Genomic DNA, 27666 nt, shown 5'->3' with positions numbered 1-27666 from the left:
CTAATTGTGCTTCATGGTTTTAGATAGCTTAATGCAGCCTAAAAAGCCTTTAAGTACACTAATTGCTTATGCGAATGTATCTGTCATAACAGGCTGTTAAATGGCATACTTAAACTCATCCTCTATATCTCTAATGCTTAATGATACTGAGACAGGCCTGTGGGTTTCTATATTTCTGCAGCAGCAGCAGTTGGGACATTAGACCAGACAGGGGGCGGCTGTGGCTCGTCCACTAATTGGAACATCTGCAGTTCGATACCCAGCTCCTCCAGTTCGCATGTTGAAGTATCCTTGGGCAAGAAACTGAACCCCCAAACTGCTTCCGATTGCTGTGCCATCAGTATGTGAGTGTGTGTGTGTGAATGAGCGTTAGAAACTCCTCCTGATGAGCAGGTTTGCACCTTGCATGGCAACCTCTGCCATCAGTGTATTAATGTGTGTGTGTGTGTGTGTGTGTGTGTGTGTGTGTGTGTGTGTGAATGGTTGGATGTTGGCATGTAGTGTAATGCACTTTGAGCAGTCGGAAGACTAGAGAGGAGCTATATAAATGCAGTCCATTTACCATTTACTGTCTCTTAAGGGCATGGACAGGTGTGCTGTTTCTATGAGACTTAATGATTATCATTTATGTTAAACATTTACTGAGCACTTTTAGGGAACACCTGCGCAATCTAATGCAATCCAATACAACAGCTCTGCCATAAATTCTACTTTTACGAAGCTTATGCATTTTCAGTTTTTCTTGACATTGTCAGAAAGGTGATAATTCTACTTTATGTTTATTATTGATGTTGTAGCGGGTAGTGGTGGTGGTGTATTGGAGTGCATTATATTTAAAAGTGTTCCTAATATTTTGCCGTCCTCATGTATGTTAGTGAGTGGACAAAAATTTTAGGCACACTTTTCAATTTAATGCACTTCAGTACACTACCACCACCAAGCTTTGTAAAAGTAGAGAAAGCAGAGCTGTTCTATTGGATTGATTTCGACTGCACAGGCGTTCCTAATAAAGTGCTTGGTGAGTGTAAAAGGTTCATGTGTGCCAGTTGGTGTTAATGCAGGCACAACATGTTGGCAAGGTTTGTTGGTATCTTGTGGTCTGGGGTGCCAGTCAGAGTTGAGCCTGACAACAATTTTTTTCTCTAAGTTGAAACATTCTGAACTCATGCTGATGCGTCTTCGTATCAACACCCTCGGCAAATTTGCGTCTAATTGAGTCTTTCCGTCGACTTTGTATGCAATTGCACCACCTCTAAATCCTGCTTTGAATTCAGTTTCAACACACAGCTTGACTTACTCTTTAACTTTTGTTTTTTATTGATCTTTTTTGTCATTTTTGACAATCAGAGGTCACTGAGAAGCTCTTTACACCTGCAACTGTGATCTAACAACAATTTGGAGAGTCTGATGATGTTTTAGTTATTGAAAGCATACTGCAACCAGATAAGCAATGCTAAGTGAAGCACACAGCAATTATGCTACATCATTAATCCTAACAGACAGGCACTATGATTCCATGCTTCCTTTGAAAGGCCATATACACCATAATACAAAGCTAAACCTTTGGCTCTCTTTGGGAGAAGCTGTGTGTGTGTGTGTTCTATCGTGCTGTCAGAATCACATTAGTAATTTTATCACTGACTGATGGGGGTCAAATCCAATTAAAGAAAAAAAAGAGAAAGAATGAAGAGGAATACAAAGAGAGTATATCTCTGTACATTATCCATACACTTACAATCAGCAAAACCTCTATATCAGTAATATTCATTTTATCTGCTTAACAGACACAATTCAAGCTGAAATGCTAATCTAGGTACAGTAACAACAGCTCTTGAGTAGCACATAACTAAAACTCAAGTGGTGCATTAGAGGAGTACACTGTGAGAGCCAGTGTTGTATATCAGTGCAAGTACATGACTTATTTTTGACATTAGACTTGGATAAATGTATTAAAGCTCATTATAAGCACTATAGTGATTAGCAAGTATAGAGTATCATTATTGTGCTTTCCTAAGTGGAATCAGCAGGACAAGGCGCACAAAACCAGTACACAAAGAGGATAGCTGTGATCTGTTATATGTGAACACAACAGAATACTTTCTGTGATATTTTAAAGTGATTAATATAAATTAGCAGAATGAAAATAATTATCCTACAACACTGTTTCAAAATTGCAAAAGGAGGGAATGTCACCCAATGCCTTGATGGATGTGAATTTAATAAAATATAACAGCTTGTCCTGGTGTATTATTCAACTCTACATACAGCAGATATACATATAGCAGATACAGATTTTAATAGCATTTGCTGAGCGATCTCCAGTTCACCCATTAGATGTTAGCATTAGCTTAGCTCACAGACTCTGGAGGCATAGTTAGCACTTAGCAGCATGAGAGTGGCCGGGCCATCTGTCCCGTCTGAGTGGGCTGTGGGTAAATGACCTGCACCCCAGCTGCACTGACTCATCCTGACTAGCACAGCTTCTCTGTTTGTTCCTCAGAAAAACACAGCGCAAGGGACAGAACAAGGGAGAAATGGAGCACAGGATGAGCACAGGGTGAAGACGAGGGAGAGAAGGTCAAGATTTTGGTAATAACAGAACAAATTAGTATGTGCTATCGTTTAATCTGCCAGAAATCACCACCAGACAACATTTTATGGCCACAGGGAAAACAGACCACCTTTTCCGGTCAGTTGATATGACATTAAAGGAACCTTTTTTTTTTTTTTGCATTAGCTTTACACTCACACAGTGCACTCTCCCAAGCAGGAAATTAAACACACAACAGTAACCAGTGTGCCAGTATTGATCTGTGTACTCTTCAGAGCAGTCTCTTTGGAGGGATTGAGAAAACGTGGAGCGAAGTGAGAAAAATGTAAATGAGGAATCATGTGCTGGAATCTTACTTAGGATTTGCGTGGAAAAATATAGGATTTTTTTCTTTTCACATTGAAAAGTCATTACTTAGTCCTACATCAGTTTAGTATTTTATTTGTTGCTTCAGTCCAAACTGCTAAAACAGCTTCAGTATAATTTCATTGCACTTAATTGTAAACATTTATGAATGACCTAAATCTCAGTAGATAGTTTAATAGGTGTTAATATGCATAAAAGACCTAGAAATGTCTAATGATTAGAAAAAAGTTACATCACAGCACCACCAAAACAGTCATACCCCCTTATTGTTTTAAATCATGCCTGTAATGATAACTGACTGACAAAGATCAGTTTCTATTGAATTCTGGGCTGAAGACAAATTTACTCCACCTTTCCCTTATTGCTGTCAAATGTCAGCAATTTCTTGTATATCATGTTTGGACATATAGAGGGTTTGAAACTCATTCCCTATTTTTCCCTCCAGAGTGCATGAGACATTTTCAATTATTTGGGCAAATGCCTAAATATAAAATATTTGCACCTGCTGACGCAGAAAAGAGTCTGAACTACAAAATATTTCCATGACACTGCAATCTGACATAAATGCAGTAAACAAATATGCAATCTTGTAGACCACAGTGCTTCCCTGAGCCTCACTATCTGGACCCTAGTACTGTGCTGAACAAAGGCTGTTCTAAGAGAGGAGTGTCAAGAGCGTCAGAGGTTTTGGCGCTCATGGCCTTGGTGACGAGGTCTGCAGAAGGAGAAGGAGGGGAGGGACAAAAGCTCCTCTATGCTTGGTGCCGCAACTTGAATAAATCAGTCTTTGTTAGCGAGACATGACTGGGATTCTTGCTAAACAGCTATTTTTACATCCTTGAGCACCAGAGAGGGCAGTTAACGTACAAGTAAGAGTGCATGGCCTTTGGCTAAGTGAGGCTGTTCAGCTAACGTCATCAGCCCTCCGCCTGCTGGAGGGAGAGGGGACTTCCATGAAAGACGAGCATGCCTGAGGTCCAGCATCCTGGTTAGTGGTTAATAATAGTCAGCCAATTCTACCTCCAGTTTCTGACCTTAAGGTTAACACTCTGCATTTATTCTGTTGAGATGACAGCCATGCATGGTGGGATCTTTTTAGATAAACTCAACACATGCTCAACCTAACATCAACCGCTACAGCAAGTGGGAAGTGCAATATTCTATTCAAAATGAACGGATTAACTCTATCCTAACAAACATGCTGATTCAAACATATGCACATAAACAGGATTTCAGCTAAAAGCGATTCAACATGTTTATGTTCAGCTATGATTGAACTCAACTGTAGGAACACATATATGTACTGAATTTATTACTATAGCCCAAACCTAAAAAACAACCCCAAAAGTATAATGTATCTGTTATCAGTGAATATTTATGTACTGATACACTAAATAAACAAAAAGTTCACGTCAAAGACATCAATGAAATACTAAAAGTAGCTGAGTCCCTACATCAATAAGAGTATGTTTAGCTATAACAGTAATGCAACAGTAAGTTTGTTCAACTATAATAACTATTCAGCATCTTTGCAGACTCTTTAGGGTAAGCTATGTCAGTCTACTATCTCAGCAGATTGCCTACCAGTCACACCATACCTTTACTAGTTCCATTCAAAAATAGCATCCTGAACGCAGCTGGCATTAACTCATTAACTAATTGTGATGGAAGAACAATACACCATGAGATTCTATTCACACATCAAATGCCTGTATTCCTTAAATTATTTCAGCTATGTCTAGAAAGTAAAATTGCAGCGTAAAGTGCCAGTTTTGATAGGCTCAGGACACCACGGTAGATTTTTACATCCTCCATGCTTGACATTATCTTCATTTAATATGCAAAGCACCATTTATGATAGTTGGGTAAAGTAAACTAAACCAAGGCAGCGCAAATCCAACTGTCATTCAGTTTCATATCCTTATAACAGTAGCTTTTTATAGATACAAAGTTCTACTTTTTTTAAAAAGAACAAAAAAACAAAAAGTAAAACACTTGTGTAACAACACCCAGAGTGGAATCAAAAGTGATATCACAGGCTCCAAACAAGCTTTGGTGAACTAATGGACGATTGCACAGAGAAACACAAACATGTGATTTGTGGATCCAGGGGAAAATTTTCCAGTTATTTTAGATTAGAGTTGCAACAATTAAACGATTTCACTATTAACCGTGCTTTAGAACATCCCGATTTTGTAACCGTAAAGGCTCAGCTACACCGAGTGTTTCTGTTCTTGCTCTCAAAAAAGGGACATTAAGGTACATTATTTTTCTATGACTGGTTGTACAAATTAAAAAAAATAATGTGTTAAGCGTAATATCCACAGGCTGAACCGGCAGACTGCAGGTGGAACCTGGTGCACCAACTTAAAATGCAGTGCTGCAGCAAGTTCAGGTATGCAAAGTTACACATGGTGTCACAAGAGCGACTTAATTATTAAAATAGATTATAAAAAATGAATTTTAATCAAATAAGGCATGGATGACAGTTGATGATAATAACTGTCATCCATATGTCCACATTATTACCTACATTAATAATATTTTCCTTTAGGGGATCAATAAAGTTCATCTTAATCTTATATTAATACTAAACAACTGTTAAAAACGAAAGCCAACAAAGAAATGTGAGGGGGAAAAAAACACAATAAAACCTCTCATTAAAAACTGCTCATGTGATTTTATCCATCTGTAGTGTTGTGAAATAAATTAATGCGTAATAATCGTGAGACTGTGACACTGTGATTTTTCCTCAGACTATAACCATACCATCAAAATCTATAATCGTTGCATCCCTATCTTGCATGGCCAACTTTCTAGCCCAACACCAACCTGCAAACCAAGACTTAGACAGTGCACCACAAAGTTCAATAAGATTTAAAAACACGCTGTTCAATACTACCTCTAATGCTTATAGATTATCCACATGGAAAACATTTGAGTTTTGGGTAATAAACAAACAGTGAGCCTACCTTGCAAACTGTGCATCCAAATGAGCTGTTTTCTTTTTGTCTTACAGTATTTCTGTTACTGACCATGAGTAAACAAGCATGGTGGTGTTGTTGTTAAAGCTGTTTGCGCCTTCTGACTTTATCATGTGCTGCAGTGTGTGTGAGGGTCAGCAGTTTGTGACCTCTCCCTCCTTTGACTTCCTGCTGTATGTAATCAGGTTGTCCCAGATCCTCTTAACTGCCACTGCTAAATCAGAGGGGGTGGGACTAAGAGAAAGTGGAGGGTATGTATAAAGTTTATAAAAATGAAGTGGGAGTGCAGCCCAGCATATTCAGCAGATAGCACGGGAATAATTTAATTTACCAACAAAGTTATTCTATTGTCTGTCAGTTTTATCAATGATTATTCGATTAATATTTTATTTGCCAGCTTCACTGCACAGACACAAGAGATGCTGGTTGACACAGCTTTTACAACAAAAAACATGGAGCTACCACACATGCGATCACAAAGTTTTTTCAACAAATCAAATTCTGTACAGCACTTATTTAGAAGTAAAAATGACCGTAAACATTAAAGTGATTGCCTTGACTGTGCAACTGCCTCTCCCTTCCAAAACACATTGATTTAAAATGATCTTTAACTATGTTATGTCCTAACCAACATCCTGTTTCAAAAGGAAATACATCACATTAAGGAAGTAAAGACAGCATTTCATGGGGGCTTTAAAACCTGACTCGTCTCACCACTCATGGTGTTTGTCCTAATGGACTCCGTTCTAGTAATGCAGTCCTGTCCATAGATCACATCAGCGAAATGTCCCTCCCTTCATTTACATTGCTAATCGAAGGTCCGTGCGTAGCTCATAATTATAGACAAATCATTTTCCTTGTATTTCTCTTTCTAGTGTCGAATCTGAAGGCTTCATCCTCTTCCCTGGATCTGAGCCTTCCTCTGCTTCCTGTGGAGACTTTATGATTCTGTTTCCCATCTGCACTCTCAATAAAAAGAGGTCAGAGATGCCACAGCATGGACAGCTTCCTCTGCTCGCCTGCTACACAAAAGCTCTCCCTTGGCAGAGCAATGACCCCAAACCCTTCTGCTAATGCTGCAAAGACAAAGATACAAAGATACCTTGGTGACTGGAGGTCCTCTCAAGTCAAGAGCTTACAGAGTGCATGTAAATTAGACAAAGCTCTTACCCAGATTTTCACTGAATATTGAGGCATTGCTCTCTCTATTTCCTCATCTTGGTATGCAGATTTGCTGGGATTATTTAAACATTTTAGTGACTTATCAACTGTATATCTGAGGCAATAATGTACTTTTTATTGTGTTGTGCTGTAGTAAGAAAGTGCCCACTCTTCAGCGCAAAGACAAGTGATGCTGATGGCCGGCCTTAAAGAAGCAAAGTCACGCATGAAAGCTTTGCAGGCTGCACCTTTCTGCACACACACAAGTACTTTTCACTACTTTTTTAACCCTCACCACTGCTGTGTTAACAGCTTTCAAAAACAGGGCAGCAGATGGGCAATTACTTTATTAAATCAGCGAGGCAAATCAGCCATTATTTGATTAACTTGTCCAAGAATTTTTTTTTCAATAATGATTTACCAGATCTGAGGCAAAAGTCGATCGATGAGTTGAGAATAAAAATGAAGATCCATTGTGTATAATTGTGAACAGGTGTGCAACAAACGATCATTTTAATTATTGATTTATCTGCTGTTTGTTCAATTACGTTCACAATTTCCTAAAGCCCTTCATATCTTATTTTGTCTCACCATTTCGCCCAAAACCCCAAAAATATTAAGTTTACTAAACATGAAATAAAGGTAAGCAGCAAATACTCACAACTGAGAATATATTGTCTGGAAAGATTGATTGCTCAAATAAACCATTTAGTTAGAAAAATAAGTTCCTTTTCCTAGCACCCGTAATAGGATTGAGGCCAAAGACAGCAGAGGAAATTAACAGAAAAATAGAGTGAGAACACAGCTAAAGATAGGACCACCCAGGCAAAAGACTGAAGTAACAGCAACACTAGTTTATGTGTGTATGTCCTATTGAACCCTTACATGTCCATCTTACAAACGCCTGCAACAAAAATTGTAACTCCCAGCTGGTTCTTCTGAACTTATCAATTATCATCCGTGTCCACAGCATAGCACTGCTCCCATGTGCGAGTCAACCTCTTCATTTCTCTCCTCTCCAAGAGAAAACAAGAACAAATCTTTGTTAAACTGAAACATCACATCCTTGCTTTGTGTGCAAGCGCCCCATCTTCCCACACAGGTCAGAAACACAACAGTGAGAATCTCAATTCTTCCAGAAGAACCAAAGCTCAAGATCCAGAATTCCTGAGAAACTAGACATCCATTTTTAATGGACTGCAAATGACAAACCTTGCTTCATAGATACTGATAATTTATAACTAATGTGCTCTTATTTAATCGTTAGTTTCCGTTTGGATAAATGATCACAAGATTAAATGATGATTAACGACAAACACACGCGTGATTAAGGATCGGCGCTGATGACGATTATCAGCAGTATCTCAGTGTAAATATATTACAATTCCTGTTTAATTACTTAAACCATATAGTAATACGTGCAACTCGTAAGTGGCACTCATGTTCATCCGTAAGGTAAAAGGGCTTTTTGGCGTTTTACAAGAACATAATCCTATAAATTTCAAAACAGTGAGATTTTGACATTAGAATTGTGAACCACAACATCTCAATGTGAGAATTCTATCCAAATATGATCATGTGAAAAGATTATACATTAGAATTTTGAGTTACTCGACAAAGAGAGAACAAGTTAAGGGGGCTTTGTACAGACACTGGTGCAGCAATCTGAGCCAGCACCAGCCTCTGTACAGGCTACAAGGCCAAACAAGTTGGCACCGTACCAAAAAATAGAGCAGTTGTGTTATGCAGCTGGGCATACACTATAGAGGTAACATTTGTGCATTCCAAATTTGCCAGAAATAAACTGCCATCTGCTGTGTAATGTAAAGACAGCGCATGTGTGCTTGTTTGTTTGTGTGTGTGGTAAAAATAGCCCAGTTTGTTAACACAATCTGATATTACTAAATGCTTCAAAGTCAGAGAGTGAAGTTCTTTAAAAGTTTCAGCAGCCATCTCTACATAAACAGCTTCTCCCGAGAGTCAGTTATCCAGCATGCTTGCATCCTACAGTATATGCATGCTCATCAACAATGCATTAATCTATAAGGAGCTTTGATCAAAACAAGCTTGTTCCCACTCTTCATCATCTACATGATCCCTCGTTCCCTCCCTCATTTTACCATCCCACAGTCGCTCTGCTTTCATGTGCAGCTGTGAAATTCTCACCCAGCCAGGCGCCATCTGACCCCGGCCTTAACAATCTACGGTAAGTATCCAAAGAATACAGACCTTGGTAGACATACTGCTATCTTTGCAAACAGCGCACACAAAGACCAACATTCTCATGAAAGACTGTCTGAAAGGCAAACAGGTGTTCTTAATTTATGGGTTTTCACAGGTGACCTAATAACAAGACAATGTCATGATTCGGATTTTGATGCTGAGAAAGGAAACAAAAATCACTCTGCCATTGGCTCTACTACAGAGGAACTCATGTCTGACCACTAATTTTAAAAAGTTTAAACTCAGCTGTAATCAAAATTTAGCTTTTTTTTTTTATAGAAAACTTGGATAAAAGAAATATCAGCAATAATAGAGATGCTTACTCAAGTTTTTAAGAGCAGGTTTTATGTTCTCTAGAGGAGTGGAAATTTCTCAATCATCGTCATGGACGATTCTGCATCGATGTAGTGACAGAACATAATCGGGAGTTTGGAAACATTAGGCCTACATGAAAAAAAAAAAACAATCCCGACTCTTTCATTAATTTCTAATTAATAGAATTTATTGTGATTAAAACAGCAGCCAACAAACTTATAGCCTACTAATGCTGATTGTTGATTTTCTGGCCTGAGATGGACAATAAAGTTGTGAAGTTACAGTTACCTTCCAGAAGCAACGTCGCTCTCTTGCATTGAACTGTGGGTGAATGTTACTTTTATATGTTGGGAGATATGGCGGAGGGAGGCAGAGATCAGCAGCAACTGATAAAAGAATGCACCCAGTATTTTGAAAGTGGACATCTGGGCACATTTTGGATGTTATAAACTTAATGGGAAGCACAAACTGGACAAGGCAAACACCATGTGTTAAATCTGCCTCACAGAAATGAAATACTTTGGTAATACAACGAATTTGAGGAACCACGTTAGCCGTTTTCACCATGAGCTAACATCTGCAACCATAAGGAATACAGTGAGCCCAGCTAAATAGCCAAGAATTGAGGAGGCACTGTCAACTACTGAGGTGGGTCACACAGACACTGGTATTAAAAAGATGCAGCTTTTTATATTATAGACTGTTGTAGTCTCATTTTTGAGTTCAGAATTATCTGACTGCTTGTATTAATTGATGAAAAAGTAACTATGTGCAGTAATACAGAAAATTGAGGATGTGATACATTAAGATGCATCAAGAATCGTTGTGCATTCAAATCGTTGAATAGGTAGGTGAATCATAATCGAATCATGAGGCCAGTGAGGATTCATACCTCTAATATTCTCTGAGACTTTGCTGGAGAGGTATTCTCAGCAGCCCAGCACCACCCGCACTGCAGTTAATCCAGTGGCTTGAATAGGCAACTGTTGTTGATACACTAACTCTTAATCGAAGGGCAGGGACAGGAACTCCCAGTCAAGTAATCATTCCATATCATTCATTAGTGTCCACTGACAGAGGGAGGGAAATGCTGGGAGAGTGTGAGAGGGAAAAGGTGGGGAAGATGTAGCAAATGAGAGTTGATGAAGTAAAGGACAGATCAGTAGTTCTGCACTGTGGTTGAGTGTAGTGGCTCTTGTTTATTTTCAGAAAACAGGGATTGTTCAATCAATTTTATACCAATAAGGTTTGACATCTGCCAGCTCGAACAGCAACCAAATCCCCCCCCCCCCCGAAGCTACAGGCTCACTATTACACAGCTTTCAAACAGGTTAGATTCAGACTTAAATCGTGCTCTCAGGGTAAAGCATTAACTCAGAGAGGCAGGTTTAAATATTAACACAGCCACACATCATGTATGACTGAGGGAGCACAGGAGCGTCGGTAGTTACGTATGTTGTAGGAAACTGTAAGCAGTCACACTATTAGCCTTTTCACCACAACTAAACCGACTACCTCTTACTGTGTTTTCCAGGAAACACTGGGCTTTGTGAAACAGAGAAAAGGAGAGAAAAAACACACACAAGGCAAAATAACATCCCTTAGTGGAAGTTTCCACTTTGTTAGCGCTTTTTATCTTCCTGGTCATCTGTTCCCAACACACACTCTGGGCAAAAAGATTTCCTGTTTTGCCTCCTTTTGTCACTGTTTTTGTGTTTGGGGGTCGGTCGGGTGCTAACTTTAGAACCTCTTCTATATTAACATTTATCTAATGCTGCAGCAGCTAATGCCTCATAAGTTGTCTCACAAACTAGGGACTGGATTCAGACCTCCAAGTGAAATAACTAGACAGTGTTAATCTTTTCTTTTAGAAGTTCAGGACTGACTAAAGGGAATCCTTCACTCTGTGTTCGCAAATTCTATTACAATCTATGCTTTGAGTGGACAGAGCAGAGAGGGAATCACATCTGCACTGTGAAGACTCAATAACCAAGACTGATGATTTGCTCACATTATGCAACAAGTTTTTTTTGCAAACTGTTTGCCCTGTGTTGGTCTGAGCTGATCATAAACAACCTACTATACGTATTCAGTATATAAAAAAAGCTCAATCTTGGCAATCAGAGCAACGCCTGTCTTATTGTTATGTGTTCTTGGCATTTCAAAACAACACACCATAAAACATGCAACTATCAGTGCTCACCAACACAAATCTCTTCTGTCACCTGAAAAAAATACCTTTCTACTGCAGTGGGAGTACAAAATTTAGTAAATGTCTTAGCAAACCCTTGAGCACTGTCTGATGTGCTAATGTAAGCAGTTTAGCAGCAGCATTACTCTTTCTGGTACAAAACAACAATCAAACACGTCCTTCCTTGCTGCCATTACCATGTATTAAAAGAGTCAAAAGGAACAAGCACATAGAAAAGTCACAAGGAGCAAGGACATAACTAACACAATTACTTATTTTCTAGTTAAAGGCAACAGCATGGTGCATTGTCAATGATATGATCCCTCACTGGTTTCCCACCTGCAAATGCTGCCAATTGACCAAGCCAGAGGTACCACTGCAAGAGTCTACAGTGACAAGCAAATGTTTTGCCCCTGCCTCATCTGTATACAGTGATCATCTTTTTTTAAAGTCCGAATTTTTAATCATGCTTGCAATAATAATTTGTTGGAAAATAGCAGACATTGGTGAGAAAAATAGTGTAGGAATCTGTGTAAAATAATGTAATGCATGTACTTTTTTAAAACACTGAGTGGAACTAATTATGTAGCACTCAAATGTCTGTATAAAAGCTGTGGAACTGACAGTACAAGGGTTTCAATGCTTTTTTAAAAAAAAAAAATAATATCTCTACACTGTCAGGTGCAGGAATGTTACAATAACCAATAAAATATATGGGAACAACAACCCAGCCTGCTGCCAACCATCAAAACATTTAAGACACCTGAGAGCAGAACAAAGGCTCAGAGAGAAGACAAAGAAATTATGCTTCAGGAATGAACTTTGCTCACTCTTTCAATTTGCACTTGCCTCAAGATTTCATACTGAAATGCGATATTGCTCACAGAGAAAGTTTCCCCTCATGCAAGAGCTGTCACTGTCACAGCATGCGCTCCTGATGGCCATTTCCTTGCATGGGTAAAGCTCTCACTTGTTTTTGTAGAGTTTCATACAGAAAAGCCATGATGTTTCATTTAGAGTCCTTCCTATGATAAACATAGAGACTGCTTTATCATCGTTTTGAGCATGTGTTTTTGTGACAGACAGCCATTCATGTGCTCCTTCATAACCATTCAGTTTAAAGCAAGTTATTTTGCATTCTGTTATTTTTATATTAAATCACTGAATTTAACTGTGCTGCAATGCTGCATGAAAGTGCAACTAGCGAGGCTCTTGACAACCCGATGCCCCAAACAACACCACGATTAAAGTGGCGTTCAGGTTCTGCAAGAGTCATCAAACTTCCACCGCCTTCCTGTCCTCCATATTTATTTCTGTGCTATCATGTTAAACAAATATCTCCACACTGATGTTGAACAAACACCTTTTGATAGTTTGTCTCTGACCTTTTGCTAAAAGTTACAAAGCTAACGATATTCGTAAATTGCAGATAACAGCTGTATTCGAGTGATCAAAAGAATAATAAAATACTGAATGACAAGTTTACTGGCTATGTTAATGCAATTTGTGGTTCTTTACCTGGTTCTGAAGAGTCCAAGCTAAGCACGGATAAAAACGCTGCTAGAGAAGCAAGGTAAGCAAGCTGCTGACCAGCCACTGTTGTCGAGTGAGTCTGGCCACTTTCCTGCCTACCCTGCTGACTTCCCTCCCCTCCTCTTTACTCCGTAAAGTCTGCAACACCCTGCTCCAATAACCCCTGACCCACAGGAAGTAGACACAATGGACTGAAAATAACACACCACCTCCCCTGGCAACAACTGCCCACCCCAACCCCCATCGCACGCCGCTTCTACACTACAGTACCCCTGCAATACGCCAGCCCAAGATAGGTGGGTAGAACCAAAAATATCAGCCACTACTTTTTAAGCTGTGCCCACATGCCAAAAAAAATGCACCTTCCCACTTTGAATTCCCAGCATTCCTTTATGATCCACTCATATGCACATGCACAGATATAAGCTGCAGTCAGTACACGCAGGTACATCAAAATATGATAGATTAGTATCATGGAGATATTTTTACATTTAATGCTTCATTACAGACTGCAGTGACAGCTCTCAGATAAGCAGAGGGTTTCACACTACAGCAGGTTGTGGGTTGAGCGGCAGACTCATGACTGTCCCACTGCTTCCTGCAGGGGGACCACTGCATGGTGAGATGGATGACTTCTCCATAGTCAAGTCCCAAAAGCATCTGTGGGTGAGTGTGAGGGTGTATATGTATACGCGTGAGTGTTTGACTTGGTTGTTAAATGAGAGCATGTTCATATGGATTTTTTTTCATATATACAGTATACGATATCAATGAAGCTACAGAAAATGTAGTTTCTAGGGCCAAATGATTTTGAAGAAATACACTAAATTGCGATTGTTTTGACTGATATTGCAATTGCGATATGATTTGCGATATTAGAAGGTATGATCATTTTTACATCATTATTCTCATTTTCATTGAAAAACATATTAAAATGATTATGGTGTGATTTTTGCAGGGATCTATACTAAAAAAAGATGTTTTTTTTTAAGTCTGTAGAATATGAAGTGCAGGCCAGGATGTCTCCTCAGCATAATAATATGTAATTTAAAAACTGTATTTTGACACACATTTCTCCTTCAACAAATATTTTACCTCCTGTGATTTGAAAATTACAGCAGACCAAAGTGTGATTTTAATAAAATTTCAATTAATTGTTCAAGCATAGTAGTTTCTATAATTTATTTTGATTGCTTAAAAGCTAATAAAATAGAAAAGAAAGAAAAACCTGGACAATAGGAACCTTGTTAATAAGTGTTAGTCCACTCTGTGTGTGCGTCTAACCCAATCCTTTTCCATGCAGTGAGCAATAGCAGTCTAATCCAATCAGTCCAATGAAAATTATTCCAAATCACATTTAGCAGCCAGTGAGAGGTTTCCTTAGACATGATCTAATTAGCCCCTCTCTTGCTGGAGTCCGTCCACTAGGAAATGGCTTAAGATACCGTAGAGATAAGGAAATGGACTCTGATATGCACTTCTTTGTTGCCAGTTGTGTTGCATTCAAAACAGTGGTGCCTGGTTACTCAGCAAAACAGTTCTTTAATGAACAAGAAGCAGGAAATACAAAAAAAAAACAACCTTCCTTTTATAAGTTAGAAAATACAACATGCTGATTCTCAGAGCTTGCATTAAGCATGTTTGGTGTCCTGTTCTACTAGCTGAGGCGCTGAGCATGCCTAGGCTTGTTACTCAGCCAACTTAAAGACACACCTCCATTTTCAGCCAGTCCCCTGAAACTGGTACACACCTCCACTCTCTGTTGTCACATTCTGATGTTACTGCTTCACTTTCAGTTGAAAGGGAATGTGTGTGGAGCGAACGCATACCTCAGAGCTTGTGTACTGCATGTGTGTTTGTGTGATTTCCGTATAGTGATTCACATTTACTGTGCACATATATTTTAAGCCTCCGATACAGGCAGTGAAAAGGTAACAATGCAAAAATATTTTTCCCAACTTAACTATGATGCAAACTGCCCCAAATAATGTCAGCGTTTGTACGGACTTTTCCTCTCTTCGTCTGTGGGCTGGCCTCTGTGGGTGTGTGCTTGCATGCCTGTAGATTTGTTCTAACAGCTTGCACTCATTCGTAATAAACTCACCTTTGCTCCCCATCTCTCACACACACACACACACACACAACTCCTCTCAAAAGGTTTAATCACCTAACATTTTTATGAGCTATTGTGTTATTCAACCAATATTCTATGCTGTCCAATGAACAAATTCATATATTTGTGCTTTATGGCCGTGTAATGCATGCACTGTTGTCTGCTTTTATTCTCTTGTTTTATCTGTCTGGTTTCCTTTTAGCTTCTTTTTATTTCCAAATTTAACACTTTTTAATTGTTTTTACATGTCTTTTTACTTGTGTTGCTTTTATATTCTGTTTTGATGCATTTTATGCTCTATGTAAAGCACTTTGAATTGCCTTGTTGTTGAAATGTGCTATACAAATAAACTTGCCTTGCCTTGCAATGAATTCAAAAAGGAGATTTTGACCCACTGCTTGCACCACAATTATCCATTAACTGCTTTTAAAGATCTATCTACATTAACTTAAACTGTCCTGGCGCCTATAACCACATGCCCCGTCCTCCAAAAAGCCCTCCACGCTGCATTCCTCTGTTTTTACATCGAAAAACTGTAAAACCACACAAAAACAAGCAATCTTTCAGAGAGAGCTCTAACAATATTATTACACAAGCTGGAGTTCCACAATGTGCTTTTGGTGATAATGATAAAATTGTGTAAATTACAGTACATTGCTCCATATGCAAAAAGGCTGCCATTACATAAGGCTGTTTTTTGACTAAATAAATCATACCAACCCAACTGATTGTTCCCATCCCATTATGCTAAATGTTCACATAAGGTGTCCTGTTTACATGATCCAAAGTAAGCAACCAGAAAAAAGGGATTTGTATATTCTCAAAATACTGAATCCACCAAACACACAATGAGCGCCAAGTATTATTATTGCTGTGGTGCTGTGTTTCCTGCTGAAGCAACAGTGTTATCAAAATATAATCTTTGGGAAGAATCAAATGATAGAAGACGAGCAATCCGCAATGATTAAAGACACTAGGAGACTAGAAAACTAGTGCACATCACTCAAACAAAACTGGCTCCCACGAGAAAGACACAACACTCAGAAAGGGCTGACAGAAGATACAGCGCTGTGTGAACCTGGGGCAACAAGTGTTCAACTTAACTCACGTGTTCAATAATACATAGAAAGACTATCATCTAAAATAAGGGAATAACTAGAAAGAGCAGTGACATGATAAACTTTCATTTGTTGAACTAAGGGTTCATTTCATTTTGTTTCCAAACGATTCAATCTCTTCTGAGAAAGGTCTCAACATGAGGTATCCTAATTCTGACTGGGCTTTTTAAACCTGATTATAAGGAGAATAAAACACTGCATAAACCCTGCTAATGATGAGAATTGCAGATGTAGAGTAACAATACAAATCAGGTTCAAATGAGGCATCTTCATGACGGGAATTACAATGTAGTAGATGTATGTGCAAGATCAGCAGAGCACAGCTCACTGCCTCTCAACATTTGCTCTATTACTTAAGTATCACGTTCACATTCTTGTAATTCATAGTTATTGCTCCTCCAGTGTGGTAAAAATGCACTCACTTTGGCTTGTGGTGGCAAGGGCAAAATCCAGGTCAGCAATCAATACCTATTACCCTACTGAGTAGGAAACAACATTAAGCTTAGGACATGGAGAAATGGAAGCTGTGCATCAATTATGTGCATTGTGCTTAAACGCTTTTGTCCAGTTTTTGTCAATTTTGTAAACATATCAATACAAGCAGAAGAGAGCATTTCAGCTTTCATTTCAGCGTCTTAAGAAAACTCTGAGGAAATTCCCGTCGTACTGATGCATGAGAGTTACCAAATAACTTTTAATGATCTCACAGATTTCCTGGTAAAATGACATCAGTATTTATACTCGCAGAATGAAACAAGTATCTGTCTTTATGTACAACTGCTCCACTGATAAAGAAACGTGCTGACAGAAGCTCAGTGTTACTCCCTAACTAATACATTAACACCACAATTACTATGGCTACACGCTTTATATAACAAATGGGAATCACTGCTGAAAATGTTTCCCAGACTGTATGTACTTAATTACTCTTGCTCATACAGTGGCCTATTCAATCTGCATACTCTGAGGACGGTTTATGAGTGCAGATGGCAGCCTACTCTCAGCCATGAGAACTAAAGCTGTACTAGAGATAAAGCCCGGCTCATCTGACTTTAGGATATGTTACTCCTCAAGTTTATCACATTCCCACAGTATCTCCTTGTTGTTGTGTCTTTCAGTTTTAATACTGTTTTTCCTGATAGGCAGGAGGTTAAAATGTTGCACGCCTTCTTCTTCCATAACCTTGGCACTTTTATGCATTTGCATTCTTTCTTTTGATTACCTTCTGTCTCTCCTGTTTTCATCCTATCTGCCTTTGCTTCTCCTCACTGCCCTCACCAATCTAAGCTCTCGCACAGAGTCACATGCACTTGTCAAAGCTGCATCGTTAGAATTCAACACATTCCTTTGGCATGGCAGACTTGGTTCACATGATCACGCTGTTCCTTGACCGCTGACAAGAGGGGCTTAAACAATTCTCCTTTCAGCTCCTATTGGCCTACACACAGCCAAACACTGCAGTCCAGCCAAATGTGTACATAACAGTTAAGAGCACAGTGGAGCATAGACTGTGACATATATTAAGCTTAAAATAAATACAAAATTATACAAAAATAATGCTAAAGTTTTAGGAACTGGCCAATAAACACAAGTTCTGGTTTAAGACATCTGAGAGGATTTAATATAGGGGCAGATTTTCCTATTTCAACACCACAAAGGAACAGCTAGTGCAAGCTGTACCAATTAGTAAGTTACTATATAGAATACAGATGTCAAGACAGCTACTATTCATTAAGCAAACTCTCCCTTAAATCAGTGGTTCTCAAAGTGGGGTCCTTGACAGAGGGGATCCCAAGCAAAAAGGGGAATCATTTATTTTCACTATAATTACATCTGCAAGTAACACAATGACAGAATGTATGACTGTTGTGGTCATGAGTTTAATGCACTTTCTGTAACAAAACATCTAAAAGCAAAAATCTTTAAAAACAAAATTTTTATCAAATGGGAGTTCATGGTCTAATTTTTGTCAGTTTATGGGTCATTGACGTGAAAAAGGTTTGAGATCCACTGCCTTAGATCTCAGCTAAATTGCAAATGTGTCTGTTACACTGAACACCTGTAACGTCCTGATCATAAAATGTTTATGTTGGAAATTCCCTTTACAACTTTGTGCAGTTCTAGGTAGAACTGCACCAGGACAGAAGGACAAAGAAGAAAATAAACTATAAAAAAAAAAATCACAGAAAATCACTTTTTCTACTATTATGAATTTTGCCATTTTTCTACATTTTCACTTGCCTTTGATATTTACTGTTTGCCTGCATCTCTAACCAAAAAGCACAAGTTTGTTATCTTATAGTATTGCCAAAATAATATTTAATGTCAAGTAATAGTATTACTTATTTGCATTATAGAAATGACCAACCTTGGGCTCTGCTTGGATTTCAAACACTCAGTTGCAGGTTATCCAAATGCCATGGGTTTAGAGACAAAAACTGTCAAGGTAATCCACAGGTTTCTAAGACACGGTAGTGATGAGCGTAAAAAGACAAGAGGAGTGCCAGGGAAAGCACAGAGAACTGCCAAGAAAGTAGGTGAACAAGGAAAGAAGGTCCTCCAGCCTCTCAGCTTCCAATCAGGCTGGAAACAAATACTCTCTGAGAGCGGGGGTCTCTACTGCATCTCTGTGTCTCTCTCAGCGTGTGTGTGTGTGTGTGTGTGTGTGTGTCTGTGTGCTTGTGTACATGTGTGCAAGTTTAACCACGTCCCCTGGCTGGAGGCCAGGCCAAAGATATCGGGCAGCACCATAGTAACTCTAATGCAATCAGGGACGGTGGCCACAACAGGACCACTGGTGGATAGCACAGAGCCATCTATCTTTCTCTGTCCACTTTTGTTTCTTCTGAGGATTCCCAATCTAAGACACACAAAGAAACTGATTCAAATAAATTAAATTAGTTCTTTGAAAACCACATGAAAAGACAAATTAATACCAATTAGGTACAGGCAGCATCCATTTCATTGAGGGCCTGTCTGACTCACAGTAACTTGGGAAATTACACAGGTCAGTAGCAATATTTCACATCTAGTCTCCAGGCTGACACCCCAACACCCCCTTGTCTAACTCAGCTTGTCCTCTGGCTGGGACAAACACGCACACGTATCGGTGCACACACAGCACAGTGCATGGGAAGAGGGGCAAAAACTACCATGACAGCAGTGGGCTATATTAAGGGGCTGCAGACACAGCGGCTAGGGTCAGATCACACAGCACCACATAACTAGAGTACCAGCTGCATCTGTGTGTGTGTGTGTATGTGTGTGTTTGTGAAATGACAGGTGAACCTTTGGCGTTAAATGTGACCAGATACAGTCGTGCATATTTCTACCTTGATAAGCTTCCTTCAAACCTGATCACTCCAATCATACATTTTCAAGCACTGAAAGGCACAAATTAAGCAGAGGAACAAAACAAAAGCTTTTTGAGAAAGGTTCTCTCTTGAAACAAGGCAGGAGACGTGGCAAACAGAGAACACATGTCCAATTACCTGTCCCATCTTCTGCACATTATTTGTTGCTCTGCATCTTGCATCAACTATTTCATTTTTAGTAGTTTTGACAAAATGGAAAATGTCTTTTCAATATCCCTGACATTTGTAAATTTTCCCATCTCAAAAGTAGACTACCCCTACAAAGAGGAAGTTTTTTATAGGTCTGGGTCACAAGATGTCTGGCACCAATAGCTCCTCTTTGTCGGGCTAACTTGATCATAAACATCACATTAGCCAATATTTTTTCCAGCCCATTATTTGTAGCCCTGAGGTAGGGCTACATTGATAACATCAAGTCTAGACGTGACTCGTGATGTGAAGTGTCACAGCTGGTTTAAAATTCTTAAACCAAAATGACTTTGCAGATGCAATCAGTGATCCCCCCCCCCCCCACTCCCCCAACGAACAGAGAAGACATAATTAGAATTAGATTGACAGGCCTTAAAATACACAGACTAACACTACACAGCATCTAAATCTACGTTAATATTTTCTGATGCTATTAAAAGGTTTGTTTACATTAGTGATGTTTGCAAACACAAGAGTAATACAGGGAGCCTTTCTCATAAAGCAGGATTACTGAGTTATCTGTATGACTCCACTGAACAAACCTGGAATCTCATAAATCTGTAATATGTACATGGAAGTAGTTGTTCCTTAATCCTTAATGATACTTTGCTACCCAACTACCTAGTAACCATGCTTCGTGAGACAGTCCATCATTTCCTAACACAAAACATCTTATTTTAAAGATGAAACCTTTCTTAGAAGAGATTGAATCATTTGGAAACAAAATGAAATGAACCCTTAGTTCAACAAATGAAAGTTTATCATGTCACTGCTCTTTCTAGTTATTCCCTTATTTTAGATGATAGTCTTTCTATGTATTATTGAACACGTGAGTTAGTCAAAGAGTGCAAACAGGTCGACCTTCATGCAAAGCAATGAGAGCTAAACTTCACTGAGCAGGTGTGTGAAGTCAGTTGTGACCATGCACATACCCTGGAGACTGAGCTAAAAAGGTAATAGTAGTCTCCGTATGAGTTTAGAGAGCCTCCTGTTGGTGAGGCGCGGGCTCAGCTCAGTTCTCGTGAGTACTTGATGAAGCCCACCAGGCACCAGAAACACACGCCAGCTACTGCTCAACACATGTGCCAGACTGCCATGTTTAGTGCAGCTGCAGTGACAATTAAGCTTAATGTTAAAATTTTACTTATGGACTTTTAAGAATGCATGCATCATGGATGGGCTTTCAAGGTATACAATTCTTTGGGGAGTCATTGTTCACAAGTGAGTCATAGTGACATCTTTTGTGTATCAGGGTATGTCACACTGCAAGGTTCATAGGAACCTGGATGCCCGCAACATCAGGTTCATCATCACTGTCCTTTTCACCCTGAGTCACTCTCCTTTTCAGTGCCTTTTCTTTATTGTGAGAACAATTAGCTGCTGGAGTAAGAAGAAGAAGAGATAATTAAAGGTGAAGTAAATAAAAAAAAATTGCAAGAGAAAGGTGGAGAATATGTGCAGAAAAATAACAACTTAAAAGGCAGAAAGGATAAAGAAGAGAATAAGAGGGAGAGAGTAAAGGACCCCTCCTCCTCTCTCTTCACCCGCCATCTGGTAGCCATCAGCGCCTCACACAGGAAGGGGCGGCCATGCCTTGCTGGGGCGCCAGGGAGCGGCTCCTCTTCCCTCCCGGTGCTGCAGAAACAACAATCGGCCAGTGCATTGCAGTGCGGTGCAGTGCAGTGCAATCCAGCCCATCCTAGTCTGAGCTGAACGGCCAGCAGCAGCCCAGGACCAGGCGCTCACACCCCAGCAGACCAGCAAAGAGGAGCACAGAGCAACCTCACATTCCTACTGTCTGTGCCTGCCAAGAAGCGCTGGGAACGGAAAGAAAGAGGGAGAGAACAGAGAGCTGCTCTCACTGAAGGCTGGCTAATGGTGTTGCTCTGAGAAGCACTCTTTCTCATCTCGTTTGCTTTCTCTTCACTCTCCTTAACGATGATGACAAAGTTATTGATTGCAACTGTGGTATATCCCGGCCTGCACTTCATTGCATACATATTTATAGTCTTACACCATTAGCCTTGAAGAAACTGTCCCTGCTTTGCAAGAATTCATGGAATGCACATTATCATAAATTTGGCCCAACTTCTGTTTGTCCTTTTTTCCCGACACACTCACCAATCTGATGGGAACAGAGACCAGTACAGCCTTTTTGTCTGGTTAGTGTAGACCATCTTTGGCCATCTGTGTGCTCCTAGTAGCCCTGTTCTATGTCCAGTACAGACTACAACTACTCTCTGGAAATAGAAAGCAGCCTTATGACACAAACTATTTTTACTGCCTGGAGTCATTAGCTCAACAGTTGAAACATGAGAAACAATGTATAGCATATATATGAGACAGATTATTCTAGATTTAAAATGAGTCTATATCATATCAATGTAAACATGAAACAGGTCCTGATTCATCACGACTGAAAGAAAGAAAAAAAAACAACATGGTGATGTGTACAGTTAGCCTTGCCAAATAGTTGAGGACTTTCTGTCATCTGCATTTAATAATAGCTGCACTTGAAACTGTTCAACTTGGCACAGCGACAAATAGCACAAAGGATAATTTTACAACTCAACAGAATCATATTCCAAAAGAATACATAACTCAGAATCTGTTCCTGAGTTTCAAACAGGAAAACCAAGTCTGCATGAGAACCAGTTTTCTTCAGTCACTCCACAGATTGGCTGGCACATAGGACAGTAAACAGCTGCACCAGGCGAAAAGAAAAAAAAAAAGGGACACATCTGTTTACAAAATGCTCCATGTCAGCCTTGACCTACCTATTCAATCCAACAATCTCACTCTCTTCTCTCTTGTTCCACAAAGGCAACAAATTACATTAAAAGGAGGATACAATAATGTAATTATTGGGGGTGGGGGCAGGGGTGCATAATCTGTTTATGGCATTACTCATAGGGCAAACAACAATGCAGACTTGGTCACAATAAAAGACATGACAGTGACATATTTAAATCCCTGTTACCATGTTAAAAGACTTTAACTTTCTGAAAATTTCAGTAACTTCATTATAATGTACCAGCATGAACGCAAATAAATCCTTCAACAAATAATATAATCACAGCTTGTTGAACATTTATACCCCATGGCCAATTTCCAAATGAGTCCTCCTGCATTATGTCCTCCTTCATTAACTTTCAACTGGAAAACTATGTCAAATTTCACAAATAAAGATACTCTCAAAATGTGGTTTCAGTGTGACCTTTGGGTTTTTAAACATAGACCAAAGTTTACCCGACAGTACAGCTCTTGAAACGGAGCTAATAAGACCTGCAGCTAAACAATTGTTTTCACAAGATTTTGAAATTGTAAATGCTTGTATGCTTGTATAAACAATGGTGTATTGAGCTTTGAAAAGCAGCCCCGTTGCTGACGAATCTGCATGGAAGTATCCAGTTTACATAGAGCGATGATCTACCGTAAGTGAGTGAAAGCTTCCAAACTATCTGTATTGTACTATACAAATACACATATCTACCATATTCTACCTGATGCTCCTTGTAATTGCCTGACTGAGATCTGCTATATCAAAAAATATATACAGAAAGCTGTTGATGTGCTCACAAAAATCAACAGGGCATTGTGTAGCAGCTAGTATTATTAGCAGTCTTCATCACTGGAGGGAGTTAGTTGTGAGTTGGGGGGGGGGACATGGTAGCCACATGACCAAGGCTGGTGATAGGAAGAACTGCAAGACAGTGAACTGGTGACGACATGGCGACAAAGACAGCAGGCAACCAAAGAAGGGAAAAGACACCAAAGTTAGTATTGTGGGATTCCACAATACTACTGTTAAGACCACAGAAAGACAATGAGATATCTAAAATAGATCAGTCCAGCTGACTGGTTTTTACTGGATGGCCCCTTTGGCTGGTTTAAGTGATGTGTTGTTTATGTTTTCTCAAAACTACTGTCACATAAATTGATGGATAAACAGATACAATGACCAAACGGTGAGAAAAAGAGATAGGTCTGACAAATTTCCTGCCATCTATCACTAATATGTGGCTGCCAAACACTAGTTAGATATTCACTATGTGCCACAAAAATGCAATGCACTGCCAATTTTCAGAGGGGTTGCTCTTATTGGCTGTTTTGTTTTTGTGGCTGTGTTTTTCTCTGTGATGCAATGACATGTTTTCAGGCTAACTACGCTCTATAAATAACCAGAAGAAAATGGAGACCAGCCCCAATCATGTTCACTTCTACTGTGTTTTGAAACAAAGACCAAAACACCAGTTTGGTTTACAATGGATATGAACTGCAGAATTTAAAAAAAAAGTCAATGTGTACCATTTCTTGAGAATTAATCAGTTGTAAATATCATGAAATCTACTGATTTTTACCACATGTTTGTCCAAGTCCTTACAGCCCAACTTGGTTAGGATGAAACTGATACGCCTATGTATAACACAATGACGAGATTCTGTGTCTGGGACAAAAGTGGACCGGTAAGGATAACTATTGTAGTAGCACAGATATTAATATTTAATGATTATTTGTTTGTAATGGACATTAAATAATTAATGGCCCATGCAATCCATTTGAAGCTGTGGTGGATCACACAACGGTAGCCTGCTCGCTTCAAATGGAGTGCTGCGTCGTTATGGCGGTCAGGACATGGTCCAGTAATTTTTCTTTGTTAGCCTAAGAGGCTAATGCTGCACAAGTACCCCTCTGTTGCATCCCGTTTGGGCTGCTTGTTTGTTTGTTTCTTCAAGAATGTGGGGAGGGGGTTTTACAGAAAGTGAGTGCTTGTTCTTTGTTCCACTTGCTAAGCAGATTTAATGAATCCTCTACTTAATCAAAGAGCTATGCCTTTGTTTTCGTTTGACTGCGCTGCCACATTTATTGCGTACATATTTCTCTTCAACAGTTTGCAAGTGACAATTGTTTCCAGTCGGCCACAGGCAGAGAAAAATGACTTATGGTTACTGTGGTGTCTACTGTAAATGTATTTTCTCCCAGCTGAGAGGATTCGGGACCAGCGTGGAGCATGTCTTCAGTCTCCCTTTCCAGCCATCAGAGGTGGACCTTCAGGGTTCAATATTTTCCTTCTTCCGGCCTACTCTGCAGCCTTATGCTCCTGCACTGAAGCCCTATTAAGGCCTGGACAAATCCTAATCTGTTTCCAGTGGGTACATGCCAGTGTACTGCAGGGATTATAATGGCTAAGAGCAGAGAAAATGAGCCAAATTAGGTAGGGCAATATGATCAAAAATGAACATCACAATAATTTTACAAACTTAGCTCTATAGCTGACAATAAAAATTCAAATTTTTAAATCTAAATGTAGGGCTTCTTGAAAACATTAAGTCTGCATATGATCTACCAAAAGATCAGGTTTTAATATACTAAACTAATCAAACATAAATGTTAGTCCTATTCCTTGCACTAAATGAAGATGGAGAATAAACGCAAGATGAACTGGAAGCATGTGACTCAATGATGACTGGGTGGTGTAGTATTTAGGGGACAGCTCTTGAAAACATACATTGACAAAATTAGGTTGGTTGGCCACCCCTAACGTATCATAAATTATGGAAATATATATATTGTCACATGCACACTGTCACACAGATGCTGAAAATGACCTTGCAATCTCATCCCTAGATTTCCTCAAGTCCCTGTGATAACACACTGCAGATGTCGTGAAGATACCAGTCTTCAGGCTTTGAGAAGGCTTTTACAAGTGGACCTTGACAGAAATTCACCGATTGAAAGGTAAGACAAATGAAAGAGGAAAAGGCAAACCAGATGGAAAATGCAGTGTCGATGAAATGGAAAACCACTGAGGATACAGTTATGACAAACTATGGCTGGGAAAAGTCCTACAAAAGCAATTGTGGTTAGATAGTTTCACGCTGCCTCTAAATGAGACATTAATAGCCGGGAAGTGCTCTTACTCAGAAAATTCACAATGAATTAATCCACAATGAAGGTTGTATGTATATACTGCATATATGCTGTATATTAAATGCTGATTGAGTTGTTTAAGAGGCAAAATAAAAACTACCCACTTCAATACATCACTCGCATATGGCAGAAAGTAAACTGTCATTAAACTAAAACAATGACCCTCTGTTATGGCTGTTTGCATTGAAAGTTAGACTTTTTTTTTTTTTTTTTAAATTACAGTAATTTAATTTTGCCACTGCTTGTGTAAGCACTAAAATGCACACACTTTCTAATGTGTAAAAATTAATTAATTGCATTGCAAATTAGAATCAGATGATGAGATAAAAAGTATTTAATGTCTTCATGCATGATGGTAATTTACATTGGCTGCTGTCACAAGACAGCTATAAAGTTCACTTTTCATATTTTATAATACAGTCTACAATATTAGTATAATATGATTACAACATAACTGTAATAATATAGTTTTAACTGGTGTGGTCACTGGTCAGATATACACAACCAGTCTCTGTATTTAGTCTGTGTGATAGATGTGGATTCACGGGTTGTTTTGGAGGACCAGACAGAGGCAGAGTTGTGGCTCTTTGCTCGGATTAAAATAAGTATCTGGTCAGAGTCACTGATGCAAGTGGACCTACTGCACTGACTGTAGTAAGGATGAGTTCTGGTAGCCTGTTCCACACCAACATACCTCTAATCAAACCTTTCGTCTTTTCTCACTCTTTTGCATTAGCAATGAGCAATGGAATACATATAGGATTCTCATTTTTAGCTGACCATTGCATTCACTGGTTAAAATGACAGCATATTAGATAGCTAATTAAGGTAAATTCTGTAACAGCTGAAATAAAAAGTCTGGCTGTTTTCTAGTTAATGTGATCTAGCCGATCACCTCACATCAACTGAAGAATCTCTCACTTAAACTTATTTAAGTTATTTAGTTATTGGTAAATGTTGAAAGGTAAACCTAATAAGATTCAATCGGGGATTTGTATTCCATTAGTTGATTCGATACTGGATTTTAATTCGATAATATGCTATCAAACCCAATCCCTAAACACAGTCAGCTGATCTATACAGAAAATTAAAAAAACTTCAACTCCAGACAGTATTAAGTAAAACATGTACAGCTGGTGATTGTCAAACTAACTTCAGCCTGCTGTTTTAACTGGCAGCGCTGCTGGTGTTGCTGTTGGACGTAGTCACAACGTCAGGTCACACAATATGGTAAATGTTGTGATATGACACATTGAGAGTCATACTGGTATTGTCATGAACAGTGTGATATGGCACACCCCTAATTGTCAGGGCTGCACAGACAGCAGGTCTGCTGAACTGCTTTCACCTTTGAGCTCCGCCAATCAGCAGCAGAGGCTAGGGGGCAAAGTTTACCCTCTCTGGTTAATCTGGTAAGCAGGGGCCCTAGCTTCTAGTCTACTCCTGCTTAGTCTGGAGATGGGGCTTACAATAGAGAGCTAAAGGTGTTGGCATGTTCAGGCTATTGTACTGTGTTCAAGTCTATTCTATTTGTTTACGTTTTTATTCTGTCATTGATTCAACTTGCCACCAGATGTTCTATAGAGTGCCACACCTTGTTTCAAAGCTATAGCTGTG

The 27666-nt window shown here is 39.2% G+C and overlaps 1 protein-coding gene across 3 annotated transcripts in view; it reads right to left on the bottom strand.

The window, feature by feature from the left end:
• The window catches only part of gab1 (GRB2-associated binding protein 1), a 61341-nt gene that overhangs the window by 25460 nt on the left and 8215 nt on the right, over positions 1 to 27666 (bottom strand). Inside the window, exon 1 of one of the 3 annotated variants that reach the window (XM_042428937.1) lies at positions 9292 to 9332. The exons of the other annotated variants lie outside the window; for them this stretch is intronic. Coding sequence (XP_042284871.1) covers positions 9292 to 9303 — 12 coding nt within the window. The 5' untranslated portion in view covers positions 9304 to 9332. Of the gene's footprint in view, positions 1 to 9291; positions 9333 to 27666 lie in introns of those variants that run through there. 3 annotated transcript variants of the gene reach the window in all.

Source organism: Thunnus maccoyii, chromosome 2 (genome assembly GCF_910596095.1).
Source record: "Thunnus maccoyii chromosome 2, fThuMac1.1, whole genome shotgun sequence".
In the NCBI taxonomy this organism is placed as follows: domain Eukaryota; kingdom Metazoa; phylum Chordata; class Actinopteri; order Scombriformes; family Scombridae; genus Thunnus; species Thunnus maccoyii.
This window is presented reverse-complemented; position numbering and strand designations above follow the sequence as displayed.